A 25294-nucleotide genomic window follows, 5' to 3' on the forward strand; every position below is an offset into this window, starting at 1 on the left:
AATTGTTCCTCAACTAAAATTTTTGAATTCTAGTGGAATCGCAAATGGGCGTGGAAAAACTGCTGTACACAGTGTCCTAACGTGAGATAGGTCATAGAGATCTGAAATTTGGTACTTAGGTAGATCTCCTCAAATCAAGGAAAAAAAGTCTCTTGAAGGTACCCCTAAAAAGTACAGGGAGGCGGCCATTTTGGGTACTAAGGTAAATTTTGGCCATTTTTCACTTTTACTTATGTCAAATTTTAACAAACTATTCCTAGTGATTTCGAGCTATCACTGTTCACAACAAACTCAATATCACAGTATACAAAGACAATTAGAAAATATCAAAAACTAATAATATGAATAAAAACTAAAACAATACTTAATTTTAGCTGCAGATATTTTCTCTTTAGCTGTTGTTGAAGGCTAGAGAGAATAGATATGTTTTCAGTCTGGTCTTAAACTGACCTACTGACTGAGGGGGCTTAACAGACTGCTCCACAGAGAATGCTCTGTCCCCTCTAGTTTTTAGCCTGGCTTTAGGGACAACCACTGAAGGATGTTGAATTTAGGGCTCTGGGTGGAGTGTAGGGTAAGAGTGGGGCTTCTTAAGTAAGAAGAACTGATAGAGTTTAGACACTTAACAACAATCAATAAGACTTTAAATGTTACCCGAAAAACAACAAGGAGCTAGTAAAAGGTGCGCCAAACCAAGGAGGAATGCTGTCCTAGAGTTAGAGAAAAAGTTCTGTTTAGGTGCTTTTCCACTAGACTGCCTCTAACTGATTTGGTCCTGGTCTACCGCGGCGAGATTCTTTTTCCATTGACAAATCCAGTGCAACTTTGACTGGCTGTTTTTGGTACCTACTTTATGAGTGGAACTGAGCCAGGTATGGCACAGAAAGGATTTGATTGACAGCTGACCGCATTCGTTGATTGGCTTGTAATTTACGTCACTGAACACTGCAAACATTAAAGTTAGACTGTGGCCCTCTGACATGCCGTCTCCTGTCAGAGAGCTGCTCAATACGGAGAATCAGCTATGAATTTAATCAGGATCACCGCCTGGAACACATGCTGTAAGTTGTGCAGCAGAATGGACGTGACTTAGCAGCTCTGCTAATTGCAGTTAATCACTTTGAAGATCAAACAGCAATGAAGAAGAGAGAGAACAGTGAAGCTTGGTCAGCTTTCTGACTTGGCTACAGTTTTACGCAGACAGTGTGAAACACCAGAACTACATATTAGCTTGTGATGTCGATTTTAGTTTTTCTTTGGATAAAAAAAAAAAAAAGTTCATGCGTAGCTGTTTTTCTCTTTTGATTACATTACCTAAATTCAAATGTTTACACATTTAAGAAAATAAAGTGCCATAATGTAATTATATGTATTTGTATCCCAAAAATAATCAGCTGATTTGAGTCCTTATGTTTGAGTGAGAAATTAAACATCTAGGTTTATTTGAGTCAATTCCTGAGTGTTACTTCAAACATCAGGGGGAGAGTTAACCACAACTGCTGTCCACCCTAGTGAGGAACAGACTGTATGATGGAAAAGCTCACTACCTGGGGTAGAACTGAACCACACATTAAATGGTTAATGTGTGGCTTGTCAGTGGAAAAGAATTGGAACCAATTTATAGATTATTTAAAACTTTTAAAAGGACAGTTTCCAGGCTGTCACAATTTTAAATCAGACTGAAATTTTTCACCAGTTTTGTCAAGGTCAAGATAAGTCTGCAGTTGAACATAAGCAACTTTCTCAAAACTTTAGACATAAATGGTTACTCTTTTTAGTGAACGAATGGACGATGATGTGTTTCAGAGTGATAGGAAAACATCAGAGACGCATTTACCATTTTAACAATACATGGACCAATACAGTCAGACATTTATAAACAAATGACTGGGCATGGTGTCCATAGGGCATGAAAAAGACTTAAACTTTTTAACAATTTTAGTCAATTCACTAAGGCAACGGCGCCAGATTCAGTTTTGAAGTGGAGGGGTCATTGGGGTGTTTCTACACCTTTTTTTCGCTCTTTGAATGTGAGGCGCACGCACATGTTTAATTGACATGGTGGCACCTGCCAGTCAATTTACTGGGTTTGACACAATTTGTCCCGAAGAAAACGCCCATAACCCGGAGAACAACATTTTTGGGTCTATCATGCGCTTTGGTCTGGCTACTGATTTGCTGATTGCTTGCTATTAAATGTGCTGGGGTCATAGTGATTTGGTGGAAAATAATTTTTAAAAAATGGTTAAAAGTTGTCAGTAGGAAACATGCACAAGACAAGCTTTACCCAGAGCATTTGGAGGGTGGAATAGAGTTTATTCCATTTTCCAAACTGGAGTCTCGAAAAATGTAAAAGACGGATAATGCCTGAAGCCATCCTCACGAATAGCTGAATACCGTGATCGACGGTATTAAAACACGGCGTTCGTATGAAGGTTTTGTCATCATTGTGTCATATGCTTAATGGTTAAGTCACATATCAATGTGTCAAACTTGGTCCAAAACAATGCATATTGTGTCTAAAAATGGGTTGTAAAGCAGTAACTTTTCTAGCATGTGGTACAAATACCACATGCTAGTATGAACACAGCCTGACCTACGTGATTAAAACAGAGTTCAGATACACTGGGGCGCCTTCAGAATACAGTGAGGAAAATAAGTATTTGAACACCGTGCAACTTTGCAAGCTCTCCCACTTAGAAATCACGGAGGGGTTTGAAATTGTCATCTTAGTATCATCTTACATAATCATTTGAAACCCCTTACTGACACTTAAAGCAGCTGGCTTTGAGTCTCTTTCACTAACAGCAGTTCTACCAAAGAGTGGTAGAATCTGGTGGCACCTTGGTACTGTGTATTCACTGATTAGAAAATGAGATTTTGATGTTTCTGACCAGTTAGTCCTTCATTTAACGTAAAAATGTCACACTCTTAAGCCTCCCTGGCAAGGTCTATTCAGTGGTCCTGGAGAGGAGGGTCCGTCGGATAGTGATTTATTCAGGAAGAGCAGTGTGGTTTTCGTCCTGGTAGTGGAACACTGGACCAGCTCTACACCCTCAGCAGTGTCCTGGAGGGTGCATGGGAGTTTGCCCAACCGGTCTACATGTGTTTTGTGGATTTGGAGAAGGCATTAGACCGTGTCCCTCTGGGGACTCTGCGGGGGGGCTTCTCCGGAGTATAGGGTACCGGGCCCTTTGATACGGGCTGTCAGGTCCCTGTATGACCGGTGTCAGAGTCTGATCCGCATTGCTGGCAGTAAGTTGGGCTCGTTTCCGATGAGAGTTGGACTCCGCCTGGGTTGCCCTTTGTCACAGATTCTGTTCATTACTTTCATGGACAGAATTTCTAGGCGCAGCCGAGGTGTTGAGGGGATCCATTTTGGTGGCCTTAGGATCACATCTCTGCTTTTTGCGGATGATGTGGTCCTATTGGCTTCATCAAGTCGTGATTTGCAGCTCTCGCTGGAGCGGTTCGCAGCCGAGTGTGAAGCGGTCGGGATGAGGATCAGTGCTTCCAAACCCGAGGTTATAGTCTTGAGCCAGAAAAGGCTCAAGACGGCTCAGGGGGAGTGTCCTGCCCCAAGTGAAGCAGTTTAAGTATCTTGGGTTCTTGTTCACGAATGGGGGAAGAAGGGAGCAGGAGATCGACAGGCAGATTGGGGCAGCGTCTGCCGTGAAGCGGGCGCTGTACCGGTCCGTCATGGTGAAGAGCTTCGCTTTTTGAAGCTGAGTCAAAAAGCAAAGCTCTCAATTTACCGGTCGATTTACGTTCCCCCCCTCATCTATGGTCATGAGCTTTGGGTCATGACCGAAAAAACGAGATTGCGAATACAAGTGGCCAAAATGGGTTTCTTCCGCAGGGTGGCTGGGTGAGAAGCTCGGTCATCCGGGAGGGACTCAGAGTAGAGCCGCTGCTCCTTCATGTCAAGAGGAGCCAGTTGAGGTGGTTTGGGCATCTTTGTCAGGATGCCTCCTGGACGCCTCCCTGGTGAGGTGTTCCGGGCACGTCCAACCAGGAGGAGGCCCCGAGGAAGACCCAAGACACGCTGGAGGGACTATGTTTCTCGGCTGGCCTGGGAACACTTGGGGGTTCCCCCAGAGGAGCTGGAAGAAGTGGCTGAAGAGAGGGAAGTCTGGGCCTCCCTTCTGAAGCTGCTGCCCCCGCGACGCGATCCGACCCCGGATGAAGCGGAAGAAAATGGATGGATGGATGGATGGATGGATGGATGGATGGATGGATGGATGGATGGATGGATGTCTCAGTTCCAGTCTCCAGCCAATTTCACTGTGAATGTCCAACACCTTTCTGTCTCCTGATGGCTGTATGTGTGTTTGTGTGTTAATGTGGAGCAGTTCCTGACCCGCCCAGGAACCTGCAGCTGACTTGTGACAGTAATGAGGATGGTACAGTAAAGGTTTCCTGGAGCCCCCCTGACAACAGGCACGGTCTTATCAGAGAGTACATTGTAAGTGGTTCTCAGTCACACTCAGTTTCAATTTGTCCAGTTTTCTTTTTTTGTTATTATTAGTTTGAAAAACTTGAAGATGGTATTCAATGGCATTTTATGCATAGTTGTTGGGGGATTCCTTTTATATAGAAATCATTTTATGTGTTACGTGTCAAAAATCCTCAAAAGGATGAAGCTGAAGTTGGTTTCCCAATGCAGCTTCCATTTCAGGAAATAGCTAAAGGACGATTACACCAAGTTTTTCACTTCCTATAGACTTTTCAATTCTGAACTGATAGAGTATTTAAAAGAGGGGTCTCAAACTCAATTTACCTGGGGGCCACTAGAGGCAGAGTCTGGGTGAGGCTGGGCCGCTAAAGGATTCCACAAAAACCATTTAAAAAATATCCTCAAATGTCATCAACATTTAATTATTTATCCAATACATGAACTGCAGGCTTTGGCTTTGACAAAGACATGATGAGGGTGTGACCAAATTTAGGGTCCATTCACCTCAGCCTGAAGTGACCCAATTCCGATTTTTTGTCAAATCGGATTTTTTTGCCGGGCCGTTCACACTGCCGCACATATGCAACCTGTACGTGTTCTGCAGTCTGAACGGGCAAATGACCTGAAAGTGTCCCGCATGCGCAATAGAGGGCGCAATAGCGTCAGTGTTCTCAGTGTTCTGCCAACCGCTATAAAAAGAAGAAGTGCTCAGTGTTTGCCGAAGTAAACATGGAGGCTAACGGTGGAGCTTAGCTTACATATTTGAAGTTGTTGTCCAACCGGAAGCATATTGACAACTTAATCCTGATCAGAGCCGTGCAGAGACCACTAAAGGGGCAGGTGCTCAAAAAAAAGAAAGGGGGGCACATCTAACCACATTCTAGGACAAAATATTAACAAAGCTTTAACAAGCTTTCAGAGTTTAATAAACAATGATAAATTGTGAGATATACAATCAAAGCTAAGGAACATCTCTGCATAAAGCATACAACTATGCATATGTAAGATATTTTATTAGTTATTTCTTTCTGCAGGTCTATTTTGTTATAGGAAAGTATTGCAATATTCAAACCCGCAATTTAGCAAGATATGTAAATCAGAGCTAGACCACCAGACATATTTTGTCTTTACAGAATTACACTATTAAAATATAAAGAAGGTGGAAAGAAAAAATGTAATTGTTAATGCATGTCACCATGAGAAAAGCCTACTGAGTTTTGCTTAAAAACCCCCCATTTTTAAAAATTAAAATCACAAATTTTTGTCTCAAAGTGAAAAAATTATTTGCAAAACAAAGTTATTTGCACATGTCAGAAATCTTTTCTTGCTAATCTAAGTTTTTGTTTGTGACTCAAAGTTTTGCTTGTGATTCTCACATGACGTAGTGGGCAGGGCCCAAAATCGCAAGGAAAGATTTCTGATGTGTGCAAATAAAAGTTTGTGTTTGGCAAATAACTTTTCAAGTTCACGAGACAAAAATTAGTTATTTAATTAAAAAAAAAGGTTTTTAAACAAAACAATTCCAAAGATTTTGATTACGGTTTTATTTTACTTAACTGAGGTTATTTTTAATTTTTTTTCATTGAATAATTGGGGGGGAAAAATGTACTCCATACTCTGTGAACCAGACCCTAAACTTACTTAAAGTCTGTATTGAGTTTTTTCCCCTTCATTAACGACACACTTTTATTACATACATTATATATATCATGATAGTTCAGGGTGAGTTATTTTTAATTAGAAATTAGCGGTTCTCAACGTGGGCGGTACCGTCCACCGGGGGGCATTCAGAGGACGGCAGGGGACGCTGGCGGAAATTTTTACTAAAGGGATTCCTTTGGTCGAAGGTAAACTTTACACCTTATATGCAAAACAGTACCAGTTTAGACTTTGAGCAACTTGGGAAAATTGTATTGTGTAACATTAAACCATGCTTGGCTGCAACGGTATCGATGGCAGCTCTCCTTATATTCAGTGTTTGTTAGCTTTTGGGGCAGCTCCATTCCTGCTACTGGTAGCTTCACCGCATCAGTTCAGCGTTACACCGGCTGATGACATTGCTGTGATGCACTTTGTCTGGTATTTTTGTACATATGTTTTGGCAGTTCTGTGATCATGTCAAAGCAGCAACTTATATTAAAAAGTGTTTTATTTCCGTTTGAAAGCTGCACGCTTCCATGGAAGGACAATAGAAAATCGCTCTTTTAAACATGTAATTACTAAAATCACGATATCCTCACCGTGTATCCCTCTGAAAAATGAACCCATTTAAATAAAGAAATCCCTCCTCGGGTGATATCACGATAGAGGGCGTTCATTTTATAGTGTTAACACCGGTGCTGTAAGTGGTCCGGTATGAAACGGGTGTGATAGAACAACGGTACTACCACAGCACTTTTAAATTTCAATAATCGGAATACCGCAATTGTTTCCATTTTAAAAGGTTTATGTCAGTCTGCCTTTTCCCCATCGATACGTTTCCCGAACGCTGCGCACCATATGGAGTAAAAAAAAACAAAAAACGACGCGCACATTGCACAAAACTCTGAAACAGGAGAAGCTGGACATAAAACGGAGCGACGAATTAGATGTGAATTATGGCATAAAAACAGAATCTGACGCTTAACAATGAAAAATCAACACATGATGTGAAACACATGACGATTAGGCGGCGCAGCAGGTGATGAGTGAAGATTACTGGTGGTGAACGTCAATAAACTATAAAATACATCCAGCAACAGGAAAGAAACTAAAGTGGACATAGCAATAAACCAAGAGAAAATAATATTAATCAAAGAAAACTAAATGGAAATGAATGAAGAACAAAATGCAAGAATAAACTAAGAAACTAAAGTAAATACAGAGGAATAAACTGGTATGGCAAGACATTTAGAGCAATACTTAATACAGAGGAATGTTTGGCAAGAATAAACACACTATTTCCAGATAAAAGGTAAAATAATATTGTTGAAGTGCCATGGGTTTGTTGAGACCATATCTAGTACTGAGAATAAATATATCTTACAGTCCATAACAGTAAATAACTTATCACTTATTTATGTTTTTAATTAGATTTGATATTTCTTCAATATTACTTTCAATGTCAATGTTATTGTCATGAAGCTGTTGACTCCGTGACACTTTCAATTTGACTCATTAGGATTTGATTAAGAAGAAATTAATAGACAGATCTATATAAAGATATAATCCATGTTTCTGTCTCATATTTGTATGGCATTAAAAGGACCTGGAACTTTTGTTTTTCCACTGAAAGCTCTGGTTTGCACAATAAATGCCATGTGGATTAAATTTTATGGATGATACTCTGATGTCCCATTCTCCTGAAGGCAGCACAGAGCTGCACCACCAGAAACAGACAGAAACTGAAGAGAAGAGTTATGATTAATGTAGTTACAATTCTATCCATATTTTAACTTTCGCTACGTTGAGCTCCGCAGTTAGCTGCCTTATCTCACTGTGCGATGGGCAATTCCGTCATGCGTCATAGGCAAAAGGTCAAAGGTAACAAGGTGACCGGAGGGCTTATTATGTTGTACAAAAACAGAGAACTGTCATACTGCAAATAGTTCAAAGTTTAAACTGGCATTGTTATACATCTTTTATCAGGTCATTTTGTGTAATATTTAACAACTAGAAAATGGCACAGAACAAGAATATTTTTTCCACTTTGATTGGCTGCTGTTAGGCCTACCAATTTTAAGTTGAATTGCATTTTTTGTAGACACCTGTAAAAATAATTTCTATTCCCATGGCTTTTTTGTTCTCTGAGAAATTATTTTTGATGATAAATACAGAAACAAGCATAAAAATCAAAACATCTACAATAGTGATATTAATAATAAAATAATAGTGAGTGCAAAGTAGCCTACAAATTCTTTGGTGGGGGGCGGTGAGGAACCTGGATAAAGGCTAGCGGTTGCTGGCCCGAAAAAGGTTGAGAAACACTGCTCTAAATGAATATCCCTGTTGGACTTTTATTTAAGTGCTATTCTCCTTCAAGATACATTTACCTAATGCTAGAATAAATGTAATGTACGTTATGCAGCAAAGGAAATTAGAAGATCGGACAAATATCCATTATGGAGATGATCGGTTTTGGACGGGCGATCTGCCCCGTATTGCATGTGGCACCCGAGTGGTGTACCAAATAAATAACTGCAGGGATTGTGGACAGTTTCACAACGAACCCATAAAAGTTACAATAATTTATTTAGAAGACAATAATCAAAAGAGAAAGAGGTGCAGGCAGTCCTTGACGATAAGTCAATAAGCAAGTTTGTAATTGTCTTAGCTGGGCAAGGAAGAAAGGGCGCGGTCCTCCACCACTCTCAACCCCTTCTTGGCTCGATCCGCTTAAATCCTCCAGTTCCTGGCAAACCTCGTCAAAGATCCAGCCGCTCGCTCCTCAACGGCGACCAGTCCCCCATTCTAGTCCACCGTCCTTCAGCTCCAAAAACGCGATCACCCCAAGTCCTTCTGCTCCTTTTCTAGCCTCGTATTGCCTTCTTCTGTCCTTCCCAGTCTCCATGCTAGTTAAGCAGATTCATAGCACCTGTGCCGGTGCAGTGGGCCTCTCCAGGTATCCGGGCACATGACCACAAAAATAACCAATCAGAAAACATGCAAAACAGTAACTCAAAAGTTTAACTCAATTAAACCTAAGAAAGTACATAACTTCAAAACATAACAAGCAAAAAAAAACAATATAAGAAACATAGATAGAACTCCAAAAAAAAGGAAAACTGAGGCCACATTACCACACATAAGCAATACTGAAGAATGACTGCTATTATTAACGATACAGGGAAGAAGCTTTTTAGTTATCTTGCTTTGCTAGTAAAGTTGTTAGCTAGCAGCTAGCCAATAGCACAACAACAACAGCCTAATGTCTGTATGATAAAAATACTGAATCGATAGATAAGAACAGTTTTTCCTCACCTGGCTGTCTCCTCCCGGTCAGTAGTTCTTCAGAGACAGGCAGACGCAGAGGCCTGTCAGTGTCTGTTGCATTTAATTACCTCTCTGCTTAAACCGCTACTCCTTGCTGAAGTAGAAACTATACTTCGTTTTCCGTCATCTGACAAGTAGCACGTCTACTCCACTTTATTCACCAAAAACTGTTCTGTAATCTGGAACGTTCGCTACGTTGAGCTCCGCAGTTAGCCGCCTTATCTCACTGTGCGATGGGCAATTCCGTCATGCGTCATAGGCAAAAGGTCAAAGGTAACAAGGTGACCGGAGGGCTTATTATGTTGTACAAAAACCCCCACACAAAAAACAAATAATTTGATACAATAATGTTATTATGTGTCAGAAGAGGGCTTAGTAAATAACAATACAAACAAAAATAAATAAATAATAATAATAATAATAATAATTGGACCAAAAGGGCACTTGGGGGCAAGAAGCAAAAGGGGCAGGTGCTCAAGCCCCCCTAATTCCCGCCCTCTGCACGTGCCTGATCCTCATTATAATCCGTCATAGTTGTTTTTCTTCAAATGTGACCTATCAAATGATAAGTCACATAATAATGTATGAATAATGTATGAGTATGAATAATAATTTGAAGGGCTGAAACCTCTTTTGAAGTTTTATTTCAAGGTTTCACAAATCCCAAACTTGGTTTTAAATATCCTGCTATTAGTTGAGAATAATCTAGTCCAGGATTAAAGAGTCTAATTGTTTTAGTTTTGGAATTAGAGCAGTTCTAGTGTGATCCAGATGCAAAAAAATTGGTGAAACCTCCCTTTATTGAAGTTTCACAAGTCAGATAAAAGTTTCGCAATTCACAAACCTGGTTTTAAATTTTCTGCTGTTATTGAGAATAATCCAGTCCAGGTTTTGAGAGTTTACATGTGGTAGTTTTTTTTAAACTAGAGTAGATTAAAGATGCTGGAGGTAGTGAAAAATTTGGTGGAATCATCCTTTAGCCATTTCCTCAATTGGAAGCTGCAATCAGAAACCAACTTCAGCTTTGTCTCAAAAGGCCCTTTTAGTAATTCCCATTTACTTTAGTAAATGAAGCCGGTATGACAGAACCAAGGACATACCGGACACTATGTACTAAATGCTTTTTGGGCTTCATCTTCAGACTCAGAGTTTTGATAGTCCTGATGGCCAACTTGGTGCAAACAGCTGTGGATTTTTTTTTTTCATGCATGAGGTATATGATCAGTTTCTTTCTTGAAATGGGTTATGTAGAGACAGGAGCTTCAAAAATGAAAGAGCTTATTTTTCAGACACTGCAGAGGCTCAAATCAGAGAAACAAACAACAATGAAATTAACAGATAAATAACAGAAAAAAACTGCTGAGACAACCAATTTAAAACAAAACATCTCACAGTTCAATTTACTGTTTAGAATAAAATTTCCCGTTAGTTAAAAAAATACATTTCAATAAATTCTAAATATAACTAGAAAAATTGCTGTTCCTAGCGAAACAGCTGTGAGAATGCATATTTGCAGAAAGACTGCCGCAGAAATGCAAGAAAAGGCAGAACAAAGCATAAGAAGTACGAAAAAAGCACATAAAATGCTACATCCATGTATGAAAGTGGAAGAAGCAGAAAAAATCAGAAAAACAAGAAATGAAATTCTATCTATCTATCTATCTATCTATCTATCTATCTATCTATCTATCTATCTATCTATCTATCTATCTATCTATCTATCTATCTATCTATCTATCTATCTATCTATCTATCTATCTATCTATCTATCTATCACAGAAAGGTAGACAAACAGAATATTTGTATAAAACCTAAAATATTTGAAAAAAGTACAATAGTAACATACAGCAAAACATATAGTATAGATTAGCTATAATCTATTAAAACAATTGTTCTTTTTTGATGTTTTTTTCATATTCTATATGTCCCAGTTTCATTTTTGCCTTCAAAAAGGCTAAAATTCCATAAAAAAACATTTACTGGAAGTGACATCAATTGGTTTTGAAGTGAATTCAAGCATGGAAAACAAGGTAAGCTTCAATTGTCACTCTGTCCTTACTTTTTTATTCTTAAATATATGAAACCTGTATGAGTAAACCTTAAAGTTCCACTCTGTTATGAGAGAGTGTGGAAAACGTTTATTCAGTAGAATTTAAAAAACATTATATTAGATTTAGTCATTAAAGGTTTGTTATTCTGTTGAAGGTTAACTAGCTTAAATGTTGACCACAAAAAGAGCTACAGGTAGATTAGTTAGAAAAGTTCCACCCTGTTATGTTCCACCCTGTTAGGTTCATGAACCAAAAAGGGTGTAAATTAGGGTGAAAAGTAATCATTTTAAGTCAAATAAAAAAAATTCAGATGATGGAATAGAGTTGCAGAGTAGTCTGAGGTATTAACAGATGTCGTTGCCATTTGTCTGTTCTCTTTTCACTAGTTACCCCTGTTGACTCCTGTGAGGGGAACAATGAGTACCTATGATTAGCAAATCCACTACAGGGATATCACCTGTTTTTGCCAAATAGAGCAAGGGCAAATACTCTGCCTATACTTTGACTTGAAAGAGGCATTGGATGCTTCTTTGACTTGAAAGAGGCATCGAATGAGGAAAATTGTCAAATTTTAGAATAAAATACGTTGATTTTCCACCCTGTTATGGGACAATCCACCATGTGATGTTCCATTCCAAACATATTTTTATTAAATATTGTTACAGAAATATTAAGTACTGTGAATTTTTCTGTGCCATGTTGGGAATTGAAGATCAATAAATGCACATATTAAGTTTTTAAAATTACCAATATTTTCTATGCTGTCAATAATAACGAGTAAAAAAATGTTATTTTTACAATACAGACATACATGATTTGTAACTACACGATTTGTTACAATTCCAAGAATTAAGCACATTATATAGTGAAAGGGACACACTCTTTTTAGAATGTCATTATATAATATACATGTTTAACTATTTGTGATTTATATGTGCCTAACAGGGTGGAACACATTCAGAGACAATGGTGAAGAAAAACACCTGCAATTCAGAATCTGAAAAATCTTAGGAAATCTGACTTTAAAAGTTTGATTTTGTTTCAACACTGTTGGTTGGACTCTTATATACAGAAATTAGTCACAAATCTAAAACTTATAATGTTTGAATGTTCAAATGTTGAGATGCATGGACAGTAATTATCAAGGTCCACTGGATGATTTTGATATTATTACAAGATCCAAGTTTTGAGTTTCAAAAAAGATGGAATGCTCCAGAGAGAAGGAAGGGCCTTGACAGTCAATGTTTTTGTTTCACTCACATCCAAACTTCAGCATTTTCTTTTCACAGTGCAAGACACTAAATTCCATTACACTGTAATTAATTATTGTTTTTTTTTTATTCTAAGCACTATACACATTAGAGGCAAAAAATATACCCTAAGTATTTTGGGAAATTAGTAGTTAGGAATTCCCCTTCCACCCCCAATCTTCCTGTCCCAAAACAGGAAAATGACAAGATTACTCCTACGTGCGGGTGAAATCCAAAGGCCCTAACTGTGCACCTCCATGTTGACAGGTTGATTACAGTGAGGACGAGGTTCATGATTGGACATCTCAAAGATCCACCAAGAACATCACTGAGGTGAAAGAGCTGCAGCCTGACATGCTGTACAGATTCAGGGTGAGCAACCAATTTGGCTTGTTCTAGTCAGAGATTAAAAGATAGCGCTGACATTATTATTTCATTGTTTATGGATTTCCAAATGTTTCCAGGTGGCTGCAGTGACCAGTCGAGGTGTTGGGAACTGGACTGAGAATAAATCCATCACTCCCCAGAAAGGTATGCTGATATTCTCTGACAGGATCAGGTAAACTCAGTTCTTACAGTTGTGTTACACTGCCATCTACTGGCCCAGATGTTACAAACATTTCAGCAGGTACACTGGAGGTTTTGGTTTTATTAAACTTTTACTGGATTCTGATTGGTGCACCATTCAACGACCGGATATCTAATGTTTTAAATAAAATCAGATTAAAATGAAGTCAGTCTTTTCTCATTGAGTACTGCACAAATTCACTATCTTACAAATTAAGACGAGAAATGTGGGGCGTTATCCAGGCAAATTATAATTTGTTTTTCCTGATTTTTAACAAAAACAATGAGCACCATAAATAGACATTCAAGTCATACTTGAGACCGTACTTTGGAGAATAAACACAAACTAATAAATGACAAAACAAGAACCAAAAATTAAACAAGACACAAACAAAAACCCAACAATTATTTCCATAAGTAGATGGATAAAAAGTAGATACCTCTGTTTATTTATTTTTTAGTTAACAGAAAGAAAATAAAATATAAATTACACAGAAAACAACTTAAAAAGGGAAATAAAAGGGCTTAATGTGCTACTAAAATTGTTATAAGACTTAGGTAAAGGGTGTATGCCATTACAACTGGAAAGTAAGGGGAGCACCACATCAAGTGGCAAAGACCTAACATGGTCCAGAAACGGTGAACAGATTATTGAAAATGTGATATCAGAGCCTTTGAGAGTATGCCTAATTTTTTTCCAGTTTCATGAACAAAAGGGCATCTTTTATCCAATGAGAATGTGAGGGTGGGAGAGGATTCTTCCAATGCATCAGGATGATAACGTCTAGCCAGTAGCGTGAGGAATGCTATGTTGGGGGGTTTTACTGGATTATCCTCTGGAATCGGGATGTCCGTGACTGGAATCGGTTCGTGTTGCTCCTGCCTTGGACACAGAACCGATCGAATCTGTTGTACTTTTATCAGCTCTGTGGTCACAGAGGTTTGGAGAATCGGCCGACAATTCTTAAATCTTTCATCTTTCCGTCTAAACCAGACTTAAGACCCACAAGCTCTACTCATCTCCTCTCGACCACTGCCCAAATGCTCTGACTCTGGTTGCTATGGTAACGTTTATATATCCCTTCAAAATAACAGAAGTGCCACAAAAACGAACATTTTACTTTCGTGAAAATTTTAACTCACAATAATGACTAACGGGAGCCCTGAGCTTGTTTCTCTGCAACGCCACAGTCCCATCTGGGAGTGATGAGAGACAATGTCACCCGAGCTGTGTTGCTTGAGCACAGTGTGCTTGGTCTCTACGTGGCTAATCAGCTTGAAGTTTCATTGCTTATCTTCTTCATTCATTGTTATCCCACTTTTCCAACTGCATGCGCCCTAATCAGACGCACACAATGCGTGTTTTCTCCCAATCTATGGGAGAACGGTAACTGATGGGGAAACGCGAATCCACATGCCTTCAAGTACAACTTTTTTTTAAACACATGCGCACTTTCAAAGTTTCAAAGAACCTAACACCAATTAGGCACAGCGAGAGCATTACACGTTTTTTATGTGTACCGTTACTGTATAAACACAGATGTAATTAGAACGTTTTTGTGTAAACGATCCAACAAAAACGGAAAAAAACTTCCGTTTTTGTTGGATCGTTGTCGAGTAAACACCCCCTAAATCTAACATTTTCTAATCTACTATTATAAGTTTAATATTTTAAAAAAATAGTTTGGTGTTCTCTGGCATCTTGCTTTGAGCTCAGAGACAGAGAGGCTTCAAACTACTTTTTTGCCTCTTATTTAGTGGAAATATTGATGTTGATGAGATTTTCTCCAAAATGATAACTTTTTCAACTTTTGTAGCTCCACTGTTGAAAATGAGGCTCTAACATTCACAAATGACATTGAAATAAAATCCAGTCCAACATCTGGTTTGAGGTGATTCCTCTGGAACCTGTTGGAGGAAAAATATCCCAACTTCAGAAGATGTGCTTTTAACCTAACAGAGCTCTGTGGTTCCTCCTATCGGTATGAGTGTCAGGGTGAGGAGGCGCCATGTTAGGAAGACAAAGTGGAAGCTGCAGGATCTTCTGAACACACAGGTCATGATGCTAGGCCTATTGACTATCCCTCTGTCTGGACACAGGATCAATATAACCAGTTTAAAAGCTAAAATGAATAGTTATATGCCAGACATGGAAAACTGGGATGCACTCTATGCCATGATGTTCAGAATTTAGGTCTCATGGCATCTCAAGGTGTCAACATTGCAACCAGTGGGGTGAGGGAAACATGGTTCCACTTTGTAGCAATTCAAGAGCTACCTTGCTTTTATCGCTTCGCAAAAAATTAATCAGCACAGAAACTTTTTGTCATAGTACCCCCAAGAATTTAAAACTACTTTCACCTCTGGGTGGCAGTAACTGGTTTTTGGGGAGAACCCCAAATAAAGTAGTGAGTAGAGAAAGCTGTACTGTGGTTGAGGTGATTACAGAAAGTGAGTCAAAAACAGATTTCCAAAATTGAAATAGGGAGGAACAAGTCCAAAACATATGGCAGAGAGTGGCTGGGCCCAAACCACACTTAACACAGCTTGAATAAACGTCCGGAAAGAATCGAGCCAGTTTGCTTTTGGACCAGTGTACACTATGGACGACTTTACACTGAATAATTCTATTTCGGGCACAAATTGATGATGTGTGAATGCGTTCCAGAATAGTTTGCCACATTTCATTATCGATCTCTGTGTTAAGATCATCAGACCATCTTGAAGATGGCCTACCCCAGGAGTCAAATTTTACATTAAGAGGTTGTATTTTTTTGATATTGTACCCTTTGGAGTGGGACTAATTTCTAGCAGTTGATCAACCATATTGGGGACAGGAATTATTGGAATTATTGATAACTGAGCAACATTTCAGACAAAAAACTGGTATTGACCAAAATCGGCTCTTTAAAAGATCAGTAATTGGTGATTGGCCAGAAACTGCAATCGGCTCAGCTTCCTCACTGGAAGGAATGTTAGTGGGATTGAGGAAGTCTTCGAAGCCCACCAGCCCACAACATCCTGAGTCGAGGTCAACAGCCCACCATCCCCACTATAAACAGTGTTGGTGCTGTAAAGGGGAATAATGAAAACACGGACACAATGTTATGGCTCTCGTCTCCAGTGTTGTAATGATATTTCAAAACAGTTTCAGACATTACACTGTCACATATGCTGACACGGTAAAACAAATCTAGCACACACAGAATGCAGCTAGCCTGGAAGCTAAGATGAGTATAGTAGCTCTTTAAAAAAAACTATAATTATCACAGCCACCACAGCGCTCCCTGTTCATTCAACAAACATACTAAATAGCTTTAAAGGCCCACCTTATATGTAAGTTGCTTTATCTGTAAAGGGGAATAATGAAAACACATACATAATGTTATTGCTCTCGTCTCCAGTGTTGTAATGGAGGAGCAGAAGTGTCGCGTTCCCCTACATCCGATCAGACAAAACCAATCGAGACTCGAACGATTAACAAACTCTTAAAACTTAAAATCTAACGAGGTCGAACTTTTCAAGAATTATAAACAAACATAACTGGACAAGTAACATTAAAGAAAATACATTTTAAACTTCATTAAACTTAGGCTACTTTTTGCTGAATCGGCCTGTAGCGCTGAACTTGAAAGACCAAAATAGTCCATCGCAGATCACTAGATCTTGTTTTCCCTTTTAGTTATCTAAAATAGTTCAACAGAAATGTCGTCCTCGACATTCAATAATTAAAGGAGTAAGATGACAAACATTGTCCATAAAACCCAAATCTACTTAGTCCATACACAGGCACTTGGCCTAATCAAAGTCTTTAAGTGCCAATACTAAGTACTTAAAATGTGAGTCAGCCATACACGAACACAGGATCATATGTGGACTGGCTCTGACCACATAGACCTTGCTGGAAGGGCTCCATAATAGTGCACTGGGTCAAGCCAATATGTGGACCTTGGTGGAAGTCCCAAACTGTAACAAGATGGATAACCAAGTTCATCATAGGTGAATCGCTGTGTTGGTCGCCATTCTCTTCTAGGCCTATCTTGTATACGCTCATCTCCACTGTGGTTCTCACATGAAGGAGGTGACATGGATGGTAGTAGTGGGCTGTCTCCACAATTTTCTGGTTGTTCAGGCACTCCATCTTCCACTAGCAGGTCAGGCATCACTTGATCTTCCTCCAGGTTTAACCCCATCTCTTGTTCCTCTCCTGGCCTTGTTCCTCTCCTTGCTGCTGTGGGTTCAGGACCTGTCGACACATCAGTGTGCTCCTCAGCAGTGGGACCTGTACGTTGGTGTGGCTCAGGGCATGGGTAGTAAAACCATTCATCCTCTGAGTCCTCATCACTGCCGTCTTTCTGTTGACCGTTATGTTCACTGTCACTTGTCTGTCTTGAACCTTTTTTCCGAGATCTGGTAACTTTTAAGGGAACTTCCAGAGGTAGGTGGTCACAGTATCCTACTATTGCTCCCCTTTCCTTGTTCAGGTACCACCTCATATACAGGAGCATCCTTATTTACTCTGCCCACAGCCTTGTGGATGATGTCCTCCCAAATGGCTGTGAAGTTTACCAGTCCCGCCTCTTGGGGTCAGGTTTCTAACCAGGACACGGTCTCCAGGTTCCAGTTCTGAGCTCTTTACTTTGCGATCATGGTTCCTTTTGCCTCTTTCAGCTGATTTTCTTGCATTGTTCCTTGATATGTCATTAGCTTGTTGTATCCCTTCTCGCCATTTTCGCATGTACTCTCTGTGATCAGGTGTACCTGTTTCTGGTGTCAATTGGAAGACTACATCAATCGGCAGTCTTGGAGTCCTTCCAAACAGAAGAAAGAAGGGAGAAAAGTCAGTGACTTCACATTTTGTGTAATTGTATGCAAAAACCAATCTGTTCAGTGACTCTTTCCAGTTGGACTTCTCTTTCTCTGAAAGGGTCGTCAGCATTTGTAGGAGTGTACGGTTGAAACGTTCAACTTGGCCGTTGCCTTCAGGATGGTATGGTGTTGTCCGTGAGCCCAAAGCTCCAGAGGTTTTTTTTAGTTGTGACATGAGTTGGTTTTTGAATTCACCACCTTGATTGTGATGAATACGAAGGGGGAATCCAAATTTGAATACATATTCATTAAAAAGTTTATCAGCCACAGTCTTTGCTGACTTAGATGTTGTGGGCAAATCTTGAAAAATGATCAATTATGACCAGTATGTACTCATATCCGCCAGCTGACTTGTCAACATGCAGGAAATCGAGAGAAACCAACTCAAAAGGCTGAGTAGTAACAATATTAGTTAGAGGTGCCCTAGTCTCTCGGCTTGGTTTCTTTTGTTTTATACATGTGCAGCTTTGAGCCACATAGTGCTGAATGTCATGTTGCATGTATGGCCAGAAGAAACTATCTCTCACCAATGAAGTGGTTCGATCAACCCCTTGATGTCCCATGTCATCATGTAGTTCCTTCATAACGATTGCTTTGTACTTTTCAGGCAAAACAAGTTGTGTCCGTCTGGCTGTCTTTCGACGCAGGATGCCGTCATCATCCAAAGTTAGTTTTTCCCATTCATATAGTAGTCTTTTACTCTCTGTGCTGAATGATTTTAGCTTTTTTCTGTCAGCTTTCTTATTTAACTGACGATATTCAATCACTGGGGCAATATTTTTATCTTCCCTCTGGGCTCGACAAACCTCTTCCAGCGAAAGAGGCGATTGGTGTGAAGTGCTGATTTCTTTGCACTGAGCAGAGAGTGCCATGGATCACACTGCATGGGAACTTGGGTCCTCAACTGACTGTACAACTGCTTGAACTGAACGGGATGACATTTCCTCAGTACAGTGTTCCATCATGGTGTTAATATCCACTGGCAGCCTTGACAGACAGTCGGCATCGATGTTTTCTTTCCCTGGTTGGTATCGGATGGTAAGGTGAAAATCCACTAATTCAGCAACCCACCGACACCCGGTTGCATTCAGCTTAGCTGTAGACAAGACATAAGTTAGCGGATTGTTGTCTGTATAGACAGTGCATGACGAGACAATCAAATAGTCTCTAAATTTTTCACAGACAGCCCATTTTAAGGGAAGAAATTCAAATTTTCCAGAGTGGAAATGGTAGTTTTTTCAGATTTGGTGAGTGTTCGCAAGGCATTTGCTATTACACGCATTTTTCCTTCCTGTTCCTGATACAAAACTGCCCCCAGACCCAGATTTGAAGCGTCTGTGTATAGTACAAAGGGTTTACTAAAATCAGGAAAGGCGAGGATTGGTGGTTCCACCAGGTGGTCTAACAGTTCCTCAAGCAAGTACTGATGTTTTTCTGTCCACACAATGGAAAAGTTGGAGGAGGTCCCAGTTTTTCTTTTATTCTGTCTCTGTCTTGTAACATGTTTGTCACTTTGTTTTGAATCTGCAGGAGCTCTCATGAGATCATAAAGAGGGGCAGCAATTTGAGAAAAGTCTCGAATATACTGACAATAATAACTCAGGAGGCCCATAATGGCTCTTAGTTCTCCCACAGTGGCTGGTCGCTTGTCTTTCAGGGCCCTGAGAGCAATGGTATCAGCAGGGTCGATTTTGCCCTCTGATGAAATGACCTGCCCGAGATAGCGAACCTCATGCCAAAACATTTCACATTTGGCTGGCTTCAACTTTATGCCATGCACTCTCAATCGTATAAGCACAGTTCTGACATGTTCAACGTGGCTTTCGAATCACTTACTAAAGACAAGAATGTCATCAAGGTATGGAATGCAAATTTCATCCCTGAGCCCCTCGAGACATTCTTCCATGCACCGCTGGAAAGCAGCTGGTGCGTTCATTAACCCAAATGGTATGCAAATCCATTCATATAAACCCCAGGGGGTCACAAAGGCAGTGAGGGGCTGACTGTATTTTGCCATAAACCCCTGATGGTAAGCTTTACCTTGGTCTAACAGCGAAAACCATGAGTTGCCTCCAAGGCCATCCATAATGTCCTGTACCTTGGGAATGGGCTGACGGTCTGGTACAATCTTATGGTTCAACTCACGGTAATCGATACAAAGACGTAAACTTTCATCTTTTTTTCAAACACACACCACTGGGGAAGGATAGGGGGAGTTCGATTTGCGCCCCCAACCTTGTGTGATCAGATCATGTAAATAGCTCTTCATTTCTTGGTATAATGGTTTTGGAACTGAAAGGTAAGTTTTAGGCGCAGGTTCTGTGTCTTTCAGTGAGATGGACAATCGCAGGTTCTCGATGCATCCAATATCATCATTGGAACAAGAAAAGGAGCCTGACTTCTCTCTTAACATCTGTTTAACCAGATCTCTTTCAGGGGGACTGAGATGGTCCAAATCAACTGGGGGTTCCCAGTCACAATCAGAGGTTTGTTGTTACCTCACCTCTACATTAGCTACTGTTAATGGGGACATGAAGCAGGACTGTTCAAAGATTGTCGTCGGGTAAACTGCTTGGAGTGGCTGTGCTGTCCCAATAACAGTCCTCCCAGAGAGTACTATGTCATGGTCTGTTGGGTTTTGCACATCCACAATCATGAATGATTTTGTACCTTTCTTCAGTTTTATGAGGGTGTCAGTGAACTCTAGACCTTCCGACCACTGTGGGTTGACACTAGGTTCAAAGATCAGAGTTTTCTCCTCCTGTAAAGGGGTATTATAACACGGCCCTCTACCTTTACTGATGTGTGTTTTGGGACATGTACTTGTCCTCTGGTGGTTTTGACATTATACTCCAGAAATTGCTGTTCAGCAGCAACTCTAGCCACAAATACTTCAGCATCATCCATTTCAAAGTCAGAAAAAGCTGCTTGGACAGCTTTGATTAACTGCTGTTTATTGGTGTCTTTGCTTTGCTGCAGTTCAGTATCCACTATCAGAGCAATGACATTTGAACCAATAATAGGGCGAGCAAGACTACTGCCTTTAATTACTAGTGTGGGAACAACAACTTATGTTGTTGGGACTCCATCTGCAGCCAGTTTGAATGTGACTTCTATCCATCCCAAATACGGCATGTCTTGGCCATTGGCTGCAATGAGATTCAAAGTTTCACTGTTTTCAATGATCTCAGAAATGTCCTCCAAATTTTCCTGCTGGCAGGCGTAGCACATCCTCCTGGGCTGTGGTGAAGTTGTGGAGCGGGGGCGTTGATTTCCATACCTCTGGTTGGGTGGAAGATGATCAAGTTGTCCTCAGGGCGGTGGTAAATAGTTGTGATGTGTTGAAGGGGGTTGTAAGTAGCTGCATTGCACTGGAGGAGCTTGATGGTAACCATGATGTACTGCAGGCTTGTGTGTTAGTGAAGGGTTGTGGTAACCTGGCACTGATTGAGCTGGTGTGCAATCTGGTCCTGATACTGGGTTTGGGTGCTGCCTCTGCAGATCAGAGGGCTGCTGCATAGACTCTTAATAGAAGACACTTCAGCTTTCAGATATTTAAGCAGGGTCATGTTTGCTTTCATCTCTTGCAGTTCTGAAAGAATATCTGTTTGACTCTTACGGTGACTCGACGGGCTTATTTTGTCCTTCTTCTCAGTGGTGGTGTGGTCAGACTGAGCAGAGTAGACAGTCACCGATTGCTGTGATGCGTGCATTTTTTTCTTGTCCTGCCTCTCACTTTCATAGGCACATGCCATATTTAGTTTTTCAAATAAAAGTTAATCAGAAACACCAGCTTGCTCTAGAGATGGCTGAAGGTCATGTTTTATGTTATCATTCAGCAAAACCGGTCATAACTGTATGGAGAAACATGTTCTGCACCAGCACTGGATCATAACGTAAGCCTGACTCTGACTCTTGTGATGCAAACAGAATCTTCTGTCGTAGGTCTAGAGTGCAGATGAGAAAACTTTGAGGAGTCTGTGCTTCTGATGACAGCTGTTTATATAATTCTGTTGCACTTTTTTCCTGATAATGGCAGCGCAGTATTCTTCTCAGGGTGGGGAGTGTAAGGTCATTTTTTCCCTCTAGGTAGATCCGCAACTGCATCCCTGGGACAATGGCCCTTATGACAGCATCAACAATCTCAGTCTCTGGAAAGCCTTTGAGGAGACCATGCTCAATTTGTCATGCGAGACTGGAAAACGTGAGGTGATCTTTTTGTCTTGGATCTCCAATTTGTCTAGATATTTTGAATTCTTTGTGCCATACAGCAGGGGCCTGACATAGAGCTGAAGCTGGAATTCCAGGGCTGGACATGGCAGTCTGAACTTTATGTACATCCTCCTCGTGAGTATGTTTTATTTGGGATGGTACATGAGACCGAGAAGGTCTGGTTTCTGTTGAAGTACTGCCCAGTATCTCATCATATTCATTCTGCTGTTCATGTCGTGCTACTTTAAGTTCCTTTACTGGGCTATCTGTAGCCTCAGCTTGGAGCTCAGTTATTTTGTCTTTAAAGCAGAGATGCTCTGACATTCTCAAATCCTCCAACATCTAGAACTCTTCACTCTGTAGATGATTATTAATCATTAAGATGAGCGATGTTCTGTTCTTTGTTGTCACATGTTCAAATTTTGACCCGGCAATGGTGAGAAAATCACACAGTTCTTTTAGGCTTTCTGCAGGCACTGCACAAAAGTCCTATTATTTCCAACTGTAATGCCTCTACCTCGGTTGACTCCATCTTCTTTTCCATAGCTGATCAGTATTCTGTTGTAGCAGTAATTTGTTTGCTAAACCTTGGTTGCAGCACTCCTGGAACCTTAGGTTAACCTCAGATTGCCCACTCCTGCCTGGCCCCTCTCAAGGAGGCTGGTTCCAGAGCCATGAGTTGAGGTGAGGCCGACTATTTCTAGCCGGAACCTCTCAACCTCACTCTCTAACTCAGGCTCCTTCCTCACTAGAGAGGTGACATTCCACATCCCAAGAGCCAGCTTTTGCAACTGAGGATCGGATTGCCAGGGCCCCCTCCCCCGGCCAACACCCATCCCACATTGCACCCGACCCCCACATTGCACCTAACCCCTTTGGCCCCTCCCACAGATGATGAGCCCATGGGAAGGGGGACCCATGTCTCCCCTTTGGGCTGAGCCTGGCTGGGCTCCGGTGGTAAAAGGCCGGCCACCAGGCGCTTTCCAGCGTGCCCCACTTCCAAGCCTGGCTCCAGGGTGGGACCCCAATAACCCACGTCCCGGCAAGGGAACACTAAATAGTCATTTTAATTGCTCGTCATAAGGGGTCTTCAGGTTGCTTTTTGTCTGGTTTCTCACCTAGGACCTGTCTGCCTTGGGTGACCCTACCAGGGGCTTAAAACCGCACACAGCATAGCTTGTAGGATCACTGTTCGAACCCCTCCACCACAATAAGGTGGCAGCCCACAAAGCAAAAGCTATAAGCAAAAATTACCTTTGCTATTAGTGTGTTTGTGGATCTTTTAGTAATAAAAAACTGAGCGAAACAATGTGGTTACTACCAGTTAATTCTTGATTTAACGATGGGTGTAAATATGTTTTTACATAAGATCAGGTTAATTTTCATTCATTTAAATAATCATTCAAAAAGTGCTTTTTGCATTTAATTAGGATTTATTCGTCAGATGCCAATAAAATAACAAGCAATCTCTGTGGGAGCAAATACTTTGTCACAGCCTTGTATCTATAGCTGTGTTCATTCAAAGCTACTTGATAATATTATTGTTGTCCTTCATTATCATAGTTAAATAAAGAACAACAGAAGTACAGTACCATGATATAATATTCTGATTGTGGTGTCTTTAGCTCCAATAAAATCTGCCTCCTTGTCCCATTTATGACTCCATACAATCCTTCTCAGGTCTGTGTGTAGACCACGAGCCAATGCTAACTCACACCTCAGCAGAATCTGACTTATAGTGGAGCGTGTCTGATGCATGCTTTGTCTACTGCAGCTCTGCCTCCTCCTGTAGTGAAAGCTACCAACATCTCCTCTGACTCCATGTCATTCAGCCTCAGCTCCCAGACTGAAGTAAGCGCTTCTCTTTATCACCTTCATGTTTTGAACAAGTGAACTGGGTTCTGGGTACAGTGTTTCATGGACCTTGTGTGTTCTTCTTTTTCAGACCAAATATTACTTTGTAATTGTGTACTGGCAGTTTGACTCTCATGTGAAAGAGAGCCACACGTACAACATCACCCAGGGAGAGTTTAAAGGTAATCTTCCTCTGTGCTGTCTTTCTTTTTTGTTGTAAGGGAAATTAGCATGTCCGGTACAAAACAGCCTTCAGATAAATTCAACTTATGCTTAAAATAAATCACTGTATTTGCCAATAAATTTATTTAATAAATACATTGTATAAATTTATCAGTGAATACAATAATTGATTTTAAGTAGATGGATGGATGGATTTTAAGTATTAATTTTTGTAACTGTACTTTGCTATTGTAGTGCTACTACTAGAGGAGCAGAAGTAGATACTTCTGTTGCACATTGTCAATAGTGCTATCATTATAACACATATGCATTATAACATTAGCTATTTTAGTTAAAGTGAGTAGGCCATCTGTACAGCTAATCACCATGCAATGATTGTATTCAAGAATATTTTCAAATGTATATTTAAGAATGCTCTACTGAAACTAACAGTTAAAATTGAAGCTATGTTACTGCCCACTAATGGCACAGAGTGATCTATGCTAAAGAGATAGCTCTTTACAGCTAAACAACGTTGTTCGGAGATACTTTCTCTGTGAGATAGATGGACAGGAAAAAAATGGAAGGTCAAAAGATGCAGTACACTAGCTATGCTAACACTACAATAATAATGCTACACTCATGTTTCAGAGCAACTAAAAAAGGTAATTAAAGCTCCTTAAATTATTGTCATATCATAATTAATATTGTTTGCTTTTAACTACTATAATGTAGTAGTTAAAGTAGAGTTTTTTATAACCCATCCATCCCATCCATCCATTTTCTTTCACTTATCTGGGGTCGGGTCGCGGGGGCAGCAGCTTCAGAAGGGAGGCCCAGACTTCCCTCTCCCCAGCCACTTCTTCCAGCTCCTCCGGGGGAATCCCAAGGCGTTCCCAGGC

The 25294-nt window shown here is 40.4% G+C and overlaps 1 protein-coding gene across 8 annotated transcripts in view; it reads left to right on the forward strand.

Annotated features, from left to right (window-relative positions):
• The window catches only part of sorl1 (sortilin-related receptor, L(DLR class) A repeats containing), a 310404-nt gene that overhangs the window by 230596 nt on the left and 54514 nt on the right, over positions 1-25294 (forward strand). For 7 of the 8 annotated variants that reach the window (XR_014090459.1, XM_081614354.1, XM_081614352.1 and 4 more), the window contains 5 exons: positions 4353-4465; positions 12996-13100; positions 13193-13259; positions 24151-24227; positions 24322-24412. Coding sequence is in view for 7 of the 8 variants with exons in the window: in XM_081614354.1 (XP_081470480.1) it covers positions 4353-4465; positions 12996-13100; positions 13193-13259; positions 24151-24227; positions 24322-24412 (453 nt within the window). In the remaining variant the exon portion in view is untranslated. Of the gene's footprint in view, positions 1-4352; positions 4466-12995; positions 13101-13192; positions 13260-22253; positions 22431-24150; positions 24228-24321; positions 24413-25294 lie in introns of those variants that run through there. The other variant, XM_081614355.1, reaches the window with a different exon arrangement.

Source organism: Poecilia reticulata, chromosome 13 (genome assembly GCF_904066995.2).
Source record: "Poecilia reticulata chromosome 13, P_reticulata-male-v2, whole genome shotgun sequence".
Taxonomy (NCBI): Eukaryota; Metazoa; Chordata; class Actinopteri; order Cyprinodontiformes; family Poeciliidae; genus Poecilia; species Poecilia reticulata.